Source organism: Crocodylus porosus, unplaced genomic scaffold (genome assembly GCF_001723895.1).
Source record: "Crocodylus porosus isolate Cpor-Errol unplaced genomic scaffold, CroPor_comp1, whole genome shotgun sequence".
Taxonomy (NCBI): Eukaryota; Metazoa; Chordata; order Crocodylia; family Crocodylidae; genus Crocodylus; species Crocodylus porosus.
The window spans coordinates 8,007,721-8,017,674 of NW_017728942.1; the positions used below are offsets into that span (position 1 = coordinate 8,007,721).

A 9,954-nucleotide genomic window follows, 5' to 3' on the forward strand; every position below is an offset into this window, starting at 1 on the left:
CGTTCAGCTACACAGCACAGAGCCTGGGGAGCTGCCCTAGACACCTGGCAGTCCAGGCTGATGGCTGCAGACTGGTATGAAGGGGAGTGTGGGTGAACCTATGCTGTTTGCTGGTGCCCTGCCCTGCTGCCCCCCATAAGCCTTGCTACAGGTAAACACAAGAGCACCCTGAACCTGGGCCTCTATGACCCAAATCCTCCCAGCATCTCCTGCACACCATGATACTTAGAGCCTGATTTTATTTTTTCTCATTAAAACTGCAGCATTATATTACTGAGGCACTAGCAGGTTCCAATCAAGGAATGAAGTGAACTTAAAAATAAAGAGTCAGCTGCTAGGCTGTGCCCAGACAGCAGAGCTTTGGCTGCAGATGCTGAAATAGCCTTAATTCAACGCAGAGGTCTGTACGATGCCACTGCCAAGTTCTTGTAAGAGAAAAGAATCTCACGACTTGGTGCAATATCACCATGTAAGGGCAACTGCCCATCCTGTACAGTACAAGTACAAGTACAGTTCATTCCCTTTCATGGCTCTATGAGATGTGAACTATTCCTGTCACAGGAAAACAAAAGGCATTTTACACTGCAGTGATACCAGGGAAAGCATCTCCAGCTGCCAGGTGTCAAAGGGGCACTTGTATTTACGGAAGAATTTTATAAATCCTGATGTAACAGAAAAGTCTGAAAAGCTGAGTCCTTAGTGATGTGGGTTTGGAAACATCTCTCTCTCAACACACTACAGCTGCCACCTCCTGATTCTCACGAGAAAATGTGAGCGAGAGACATTTGCCTGGCTGTATTACCCAAGCTACTTAACTGCAACGTACAGAAGTTGGTAAACTGCGTATGAAGCAGAGAATAAAGCTGACATTACAGCGGTAAACTATTTCAGCCACAGACCTGATTGAGGCAGGAAGGTGGGAATTTCATTTAAGACGGATGTTAGTATTTTAAACGATTTGAATTACATTAAATATGACATTTGAGAGAGCTCATCTCATGCTTGTCTGGGGGTTTTATGTTCCCAATTTGCGCTGTGGGAATACCATAAGAATGCATGGGGATTATTAAGCATCTCTGAGAACTAAAAAGCAACTCAGTAATATTTAGGCTCTTTGGTAAACAGGGCATTTGTCACCCATAAAGGTTTATTCCATTTATTCTAAATTTTATTCTAATGCCAAGGTACAAGTAGCTGATTTAAGAGATCCCAGCAAAAAAAGATTCCCAAGTCCACTTAAAATGCAGCTCCCGTTACTGCAAGCAACTAATGAAGGCTGGAGAAGGGCCAAGGTTAAATCTCTCCCATTCAAAGAGAGTATCAGTCTTTCTGGAGAATGCCTTCTGAAGTCTGCCTGCTGGAGTATCTTAAAAAAAGGGGTAGAGACAAAAACTCTGCTTGACTGATCACTGCCCTTGCAAAGGTGGTTCCAGAGGACAGCTTTGCCAATTCATTTTCATATATCCATGCACTGAGCATATCACCTGGTGCCCTTTAGCTGAACATGCGAGTGTGCTTTACCTCCATAGTACCATCCCCAGCTGCTACTGCAAACATAAATGAGAAAGTTTAAGTCTTAAGCAATGGCATTTCAGGCCTTTTGAGAATTAACAGAGGGGAGAGCAAAACTTTAACAAATATAGGGTTGGTTTATATGGTCCTTTAAACAAGTAGACAAGTTTTTTGCTTCTGATGGTCTGAACAAGGTTTCAAGCTTAAGTTTCTCACACCCACACAAATCCTTGATTCACAAGGAATAAGCTACATTGAAGATACTCAATCCAGAGCTAGTTGCTAAACGTATGTACCCAAACACAGTACATCTGTTCAGACAACATGGGAGAACTGTGAACACAACATGAGCCAAGATGAGGTATGATGTACAGAAACAGACTTGCACTCCTTTATAAATTCACCACATTATCAAAATCAAACCAGGCTAAGAAAATGACCACAGACGTGACCCGTGCCTCACCTTATTCAGTCCTAAAAGTTGGTCCAATAAAAAGAGATCACCTACAAAACTCGACTCTCTTCTAAAACCAAGTATGCTCATTACAACAAGAGGTCTACAATCCCAGTGCAGCCGTTGTCTTGTGAAGCTGGAGACAACATTGGATTGATAAAAGTTGGGTGGCGATAGGAAAAGAAAAGTGACTCAGACACTCAAGTGTGATGACACTGAGAATGCAGAATGCCTACAGCTGAATAGCTGTATGGTGCCTCTTACTGTAAGAACAAACCTACTGGAAGGGACTACACCAGATTTAAAGCAGATAGAAAGTTTTTTCATTGCTTAATTTAAACATATATGCAAGTCACACCTCCAAGTGATAGCAAGGTGATTGCTTCAGCTCTACCTCCCAACTCTCTCCGCCCCTGTTTCTTCCTTATTTTAACACACAGGGCCATTGCTGAAATAGCTTTTATCCTTACAACTTCTGGGAGGTTTACAGCCAAAGCCAACCAAAGTCCTGTGATCTTTTTAGTAAATGTAATTCCCTTAAAGTCAAGGTCCCACAAAAATTCCATCTACAAAATGGAACCCCCTCCCCAGGTCACTTTTGGCTTGATTCACATTTACTTATAACCCTATTTCTAGTGGCTTAACACTAGGAATTTCAGGATATAGGATGTAAAAGGAACTACATCTCTTAATGCCAACCATTCCTTCCCTTTCTCCATTTTTGTCATCTACTCTCATAGCTGCTTTTTGTTTTAATACTCTAGCACAGTACATGTTAACACTTCTCATCACTATCTGCTGCAAGTAAAATATATGGATCTACGTTTGCTGTAAGAGATGCATCAGATATTGATAAGCTTAAGTAAACTGTGTGCTCTGTGGGGGTGACAGTATTTGACCTTTGAAAGGAAAGGAGGTTTGAAGAAAGGCAAGCAAGATTACCTTGGCTTTAGGTTGCAGTAAGGCTTTCAAAACCTCCCAACTCCCCATTCTTCCGCTTGCCTTTCCTAACCCCTGGGGAAGGGGCAGTGGAGAAACAGTTGTAGTTTATTCTCTGCAAGGGTTCACACCATAAATACAGGACATGAAACTTAAGATGCTTGTTTAGGAAGCAGTAGCTCTGGCCAAGAGTACTGGGGCCTGTTCCAACAATGGCATTACACATAGCCCCTAGCAATCTATTAGTGTGCTAGTAACTGATACCAGAGATGAGGGTATGCACCTAGATGGATTTACTATGTGATATTTAGTTTCTCACCACCCTATGTGAAAATACCACTTTATGAATACAATACCAAGGCCCTATGTCACAAAGCTGATAAATCAAAGTTAGAATCAGTAAGTAAATGGTACCTGAAACTCAGGTGCCTTTAAGCCCACGAGGCTGGGGCAACTTCAGACACCCGAGAACTGTTATCTTGTAGAAATGCCTTCCTTAACACGCATGAAGCAGCGTTGCTGCAGTTCTACCCTTTCAGCCTTGCACACGTACTTCAGATCCTAGATTGGAGGTGAAGCTTAGACAGTTTAAAGCCTCATGCCCATACTGCAAATTCTGCTATCTCCACTGTGCGTCAGCACTGCCTGAATCTCAGCCAAGCCAGTCCAGTTTCTGCTTTCACAAATGCCTGCTTCATAAATACAGTATTGAATTCCCCACTATGCCCAGTCACCAACTCGATACTTGCCATTGAAATAAAACCCCTGAAGTATGATAAACTTTGAAACAACTCTTTCAGACCTGAAGGCAAGAACAGCTGCATGCTTCAGGTCAAAAGTGCAATGTAGCGGATGTGAGCCAGAGACAGGGAACTGACAGATAACGGAGGCAGTGTTAGCATGGGTAGTCTCATTCCAACTGGCTGCACTCCCCTCTGGGGTCTGCTTGTCAGATAGCTAAAAATAACATGGCAGCAGGTAAAAAGTTTAATAGGCTATTAAAGAACCTGTAGAATGATTACTAAGCTGTTTATGGAAATGATGTTTAGATATTTTAAGTTATTTTCTCAGACACAGCAATGATGTCACTTCCCCACCTCTTAACACTGAGACTGTAGATGAAAGAAATGAAGTTGTTTTTGAACATTTTGGTCTCTACCAGCTTTAATCAGTCTGGATGAAGTGTGCCAAGAAACACAAACATTCTGCATAACGACACATGGTAAGTTTTCAGTAGGAAGCTAGAGAAGGTAGCAATGGCAGAAATGCATACTGCAAGCCACTATCAGAAGAAGCTGAACCTATATTTTAATACTCAGACAAATTAAGTTACAAATAGGTCATGTGTTATTCTCTCTAGGCAAGCAATTCTACAAGGAACAGGCCAACAAATATCCTGCCACAGTAGAGGGGAGTTTCCAGACTGCTGTATCAGCAGAACATTCAACTCTTTATCTAAGCGACACAGAAAGCAATTGTAATACTGTAGCCCATGCTTAAAACCAAACACTAGATTTGCATGAGAAAATTTAAAACACGCAGACTCAAGGAATAACGGGTAAATTTAAGTTTTCAAGCAAGACACTTTTACGTGTCAGACTGCCAGAATATTCCACCCATAGAACTAGGCAGTTCTGTAAATTTCAGCGCAATTCTTGAACAAACACATTTCACACAAGATGGGTTTGAACTGTTTATTTAATAACAAAATGTTCCATATCAGTTTCTTCAATTAAAAGTTCCTGGGAAAAAAAGACACAAGAATCATTACAAACTGGTAATCCAGTTCAGTGGCTTCAATAAATACTTCTGTTCAATTTCATAAGAATCCTAAAGAAACTAAAAGACATATATTTTCATCCAGATCTAAGCTTGAGAAACAGGGGAACCAATTCCACTGCAAAGGTTGTCAGGGGCAGGATAACATACTTACTTGGAAACAATTCCATCGTTCTTTGCCAGACGCAGAATGGAGTCATCCGATTCTCCCTTTATGTCAGGGAAAAAAAAAAAAGTTTGTAATTACTAATTTTTTAGTTAGAAATTAAAAAAAAAAAAAAAGAGAGAAACACAGGGTAGACCACTTTAAATGTAATTTTGCCAAAATGCTTTGGGGGATTTAATATTTAAAATAAAACCATTTAGAACAAACATGTAAAGATTATACTACAAGGGAATGTGTTTACAGTGTCTCTCTGAAGCACTGTTCCAAATAAACCCGAACTGACATTTGTTTTATAATTTCACCTTTAAAACAGCTTTAGATGTCCTGAGAAATCCTGAAGCATCCTAATAAAAGCCTCTATATCCAGAGAGAACGTAGAGCACTGCTGCTTTCTGAGCTACTAACTTCCGTCCATTCCCCAAGTGCACTTAGCTATATTCCTTTGTACACTCATACGTGGCCTGGTCCAGCACCCATTAAAATTAAAGGAAGTCTTTTCAATGAGTTAAATGAGAACTGAATAGGTTCCAAGCCTATTCTCCCATACTGTGCGTGCCAAGCAGCATAGTCTTTTTGATAAAAGCACTGTCCACAGGGAACTGGACCTAAACGTGAACTGTTCACAGAGGTTAAACAACCATCACAAGAATAATGAGGCCAAACTAAAAGGCAACATACTTGGCTCCTAATTTTCAAGAAAATATTCTTACCATTCTACGGATTGCTCCACAGATGGCGTATGTTTTGAACTGGCCATTGACTCTGCCTGTGACTTTGTCAACCTGAAATTATGATCAAATAATTTTTAGATATTTTGGGTGTGCTCAGTTCTCGCAATGTCTGACCCACCCTTAAAAACAACAGCAAAGTGTCCAAGGTGAAACCTCTTGCAGAGAAATAAATACCCGGTTGGAATTTCAGAAATCACAAAGCTGAGCAAAACTGCCTATGTTAAAAGCAGCAACTATGGGTTTCTTTCCCTCACAGGGAATGTAATATAACACATTTATTACAAAGAACCACCAAGCCTTCTTGATATAGTGTCATTTTTTGGGGGCCAATACCAGTTGCATACGAGTGGAACTTTAAGGAAATCAGCTCCTTCAGGAAGAATGTGTTTATCTGAATTTAGCACTGTATGTAACTGTGGGAAAGAGTCTTGTTCCATTGGCACATAAATCCACAAGCCAGAGTCAAAAGATCACATATTTTAAACTTGTGGGGAAGTTTATCAGAAAAGGATCACTGAGCATTAGGCAGTGTAAAACTAAGCCGTGCAGAAATCCTGGAAATATCATAAGGATTTGTTTTTCATTTTAGCTAATCCCCATCTCTTCAAAACATAAGAAACTCTTATTTTTTAGACTAGGGATCAGTAGAGAAATGAAAATAAACAAAAGAATTCTTTTTAACATTTGCAGAAAATAAAATAATTTTTTAAAACATTTAGTGTGAAAAAACATTAGAAGTTTGCAGAGGCTTTCCCTCGGCCTAGAGGGCTTTACGCAGCTATTTAGTGAGATGCATCACCCCCACTATGAAGTAATAAAGATTGTGAAACCTGAAGCACAAAGACATCAACAGTTATGTGATACAGCAAACTGAAAAGATAAGAGTCCAAGGCTAACGATGGCAGAACAAGGAGCCATGGTCTGCAGTTGCAGCAAAGGAAGTTTAGGTTAGATATTAGGAAAAACTCTCTCACTAGGAGGGTAGTAAAACACTGGAGCAGGTTACCCAGAGAAGCTGTGGAATCTCCATCCTTGGAGGCTTTTAAGACCCAGCTAGACAAAGCCTTGGCTGGGATGATCTAGTTGGGGTCAGTTCTGCTTTGAGCAGGGGGGTGGACTAGATCAGCGTTTCTCAATCTGTGAAGCGCCACCCAAAAGTGGGTCGCAAGAATAAGAAGGGGTTGCAAACAAACTTTAAAAAAAATGTGGGAAACTGTAGCTCCAGCCTGCAAGGGGTTGCTTTGGCCCTCCCCTTCCCCCATGTCCGCCACACTCCCTCTGCCCCCCACACTGGAGGGCTGGGGGCAGCAGGTTGGGAGTGAGGGGCACTGAGTCAGGACTGGGCAATGATGTTTACAAAAAAGGCTGAGAACCACTGGACTAGATGTGACCTCCTGAAGTCCCTTCCAACCCTAATTTTCTATGATTCCATAATCATGAGTTCTATGCTTTTGCAGTTTGACATTACCATCATCCAAGGAAATTTAATTATCAAGTTTCTCAACTATAAAGACAACCCTGTACAAAGTGCAAGAGGCAGGACTGCTAAGGTAAACTGCCAAAATAAATTAGATCCCACAATATGGAGAACGTATTCGGCAAAGGACTTTGAGACAAGAGAGCGAAGGCCGGGGGTTTTATACTGGATTCCAACTAAAAGGGAGGTACCAACTAGGTAAATATGTTCCAGAAAATTGTAAAGGTGGGTGACTAAAAATCTGTATTCAGATAATAGTGAGCAGCAGGGATGTGCAAAGCTTTGGTCCCCGATTCAATTGGGCAGAGATTCAGCCTGATTCAGTGGCTAAGTCTCCAAATCTGAATCAAAGCAAGAGACCCTTTAATCTTTCCAAACTGAATCGGAACCCTCTGAATCCATTTGGAGAGATTCAGAAAGATTCAGATATAGATACAGCTTTAAATGTTTATTCAACATACCTCAAGGTACCAGGTGGCTCGTGAATGCTGCGATGCTGGGGCAGATGGAGCGTCCCACAGGAGCGCGGCAGGGTCCCCAGCATGCTTGGCAGCAGACCTGGAACTGGACCAGAAGCACTTCCACTCCACTGGGGGCTCCTCTCCCTGCATCCCCCTGGCTTGGCAACTGGTGCCTCCTAGGTCTGGAGCAGCACTCTGGGTCCCCCCACTGCCAACTGTCAAGCCAAGGGGGGCACAGGTGGGCCCTCCCACATGCTCCCCAGTGGACCCAGAAGTACTTCCGGTCCACTTCTGGGTTCACTGCCCAGCACACAGGTGGCCCCCTGTGCTCCTGTGGGATGCTCCACCTGCCCCAGCATCGCAGCATTCATAAGCTGCACCTGGTACCTCAAGGTACGTACAAAAAACATTCAAAGCTGTGTCTATGGCTGAATCACTGATTCAGCATCAAATCTTCAGACTTGTCCAAATCAAACTGGGGACAGCGATCCAAATAAACAAATTGAATCACTGTCCTGGATTTGGGCCAAATCCAAAACGAATACAGCCTGTTTCGCATACGCCTAGCAAGCAGTGCTTCACTGTCACACTGAAATGTATGTTAAGCAGTGTTGCCCAGGGAACCTTTTTTATTTAATTACTTTCTTGGATGATGAACCGAGTCTAACAAAACCTGCAGATGACTGAACTGAGGGGAGTTGTCAGCACTTTGTAGAACAAGAGGAGAATTCAAATTCATCTTGACAGATCGGAGACATGCACAGAAATTAACATGATGAACTATACTAAAGATAAATGCAAAGTCCTACATTATGGAAAGGGGGGAGGGAAAGGGAGTCCCATGCACCAATACGAACAGCAGAATAACTGGTCAGAGAGCAGGTCTTGAAGGACAGGACCCGGGCTGTTACTATCAATTTATTCAGTTTATGGTCCATTATACGAGGCTGATACAATGGAGCTGCATCCAGTGTTGAGCAATGTGCTTCAAGAAGTATAAACGGAAAAAATCGGGAGAAGTCTGATTTGAAAGAAACGGGAGAAAGGGGTTGAGAAAATGTGACTTATGAAGAATGGTCTTCGTTTAGAACAGCAGTTCCCAACCTGTGGTATGGGTACCACCAGTGGTACGCAGACAACCTGTCAGTGATACATGTTAACAGATTTATTATAATTATTTCATATGGCAAAAATTTGCTGGTGGGACTTATGGTTGAACCAGAAAAATGCACTCTTGTGACTTACAGCTGAACCAACAACAACAAAAAAAGTGCTAGTGGTACTCAAGGTTGTATCATTGTAAATTGGCAGATGTGCAATCCATCAGTGTTTGGGAACCGCTGGTCTAGAAGGGAGACCCGAAGGAGGGCCTTATCCAATGCAGGGACAGCTGCTATATAGAGAGCTGCGATTAACTGTTCTCATGTGGGCTGGGCACAGACCCACTAGTAAACAGCCTAAATTAGCGGAAAAAATTTAGGGTAGATAAAAACCTACAATCAAGGCAGTTAAACAGGCACCTATGGAGGCTGTAAAAATCTCTTTCAACTGAGAAAAGTTCAAATATATACATAGCTTCCCTGTCTAAATTATTTTTATTTATATAAAAAAAATACACATATACATACAGGTAGTCCTCGACTTAGGGTGTCAATTTAGAAATGTTGTGTTTCAACTTTATGACGTCAATTTTGACTTTACAACGCTTAATACTATGCGATGCCACGACAGCGAACAAGTTCGCTTCATCGCTTATCTCCCCGGAGAACATCTGTCCAAACCTCCTTGGATGCTTTCTTTAAGAAAGCAGATGAGACTCCAGAAAAACTTGCAGCCAAGACTCCTGAGAAGACTCCAGCCAAGAACCCTTCAACAAGTCCAGCAAAGTCACCTCAAAGAAGTCCTTCCAAATGCATATGATTGCAATTTAGAATATAAATACATTAATGTAGCTATATTACTCATCTATAATTGATCAAGTACAAAATACTGGGGTATTTTTAGTGAAAACCATGCATCAGGCGTTGACTCAGGAACCAATCCCCCATTTATAACATGGTTTCTTGTAAGACAGCTGGCTCTGAGTTACCACGTTTCGACTTAAGATGCCATTTTAAAGAACCAATTGTGTCCTAAGTACGAGGACTGCCTATATACCCGCATAAAAATATACACATAGCTTCCCCATTTACATATATACATAACGCTTCCCCGTCTCTGCTTGGACCCAACCCCATCTCATGGGCCTGAGTTTCTAGGACACGTTCACAGGCCTACAATGACTTTCCAAACCAGGGACTACAAACCGAGGGCACGTCCTTCCCAGCACGAGCACAAGCTCGAGGCCCACAAGGCTCCCCAACGAGATCCCGACCTCACCTCAGAGATGTTCATCTGGATGGATGCGTGATCCTTTGCGCCGATGATCCGGTTGC

General features: G+C 42.1%; 1 protein-coding gene across 1 annotated transcript in view; it reads right to left on the reverse strand.

Annotated features, from left to right (window-relative positions):
- Positions 1-4,585: 4,585 nt before the first annotated feature.
- RPS21 (ribosomal protein S21) overlaps positions 4,586-9,954 on the reverse strand; it is a 5,874-nt gene continuing 505 nt past the window's right edge. The window contains exons 4-7 of the mRNA XM_019548228.1: positions 9,899-9,953; positions 5,561-5,632; positions 4,839-4,894; positions 4,586-4,647 (exon numbers count right to left, since the gene is read on the reverse strand). Of these exons, the coding sequence (XP_019403773.1) occupies positions 4,638-4,647; positions 4,839-4,894; positions 5,561-5,632; positions 9,899-9,953 (193 nt within the window). The 3' untranslated portion in view covers positions 4,586-4,637. The remainder of the gene's footprint in view (positions 4,648-4,838; positions 4,895-5,560; positions 5,633-9,898; position 9,954) is intronic.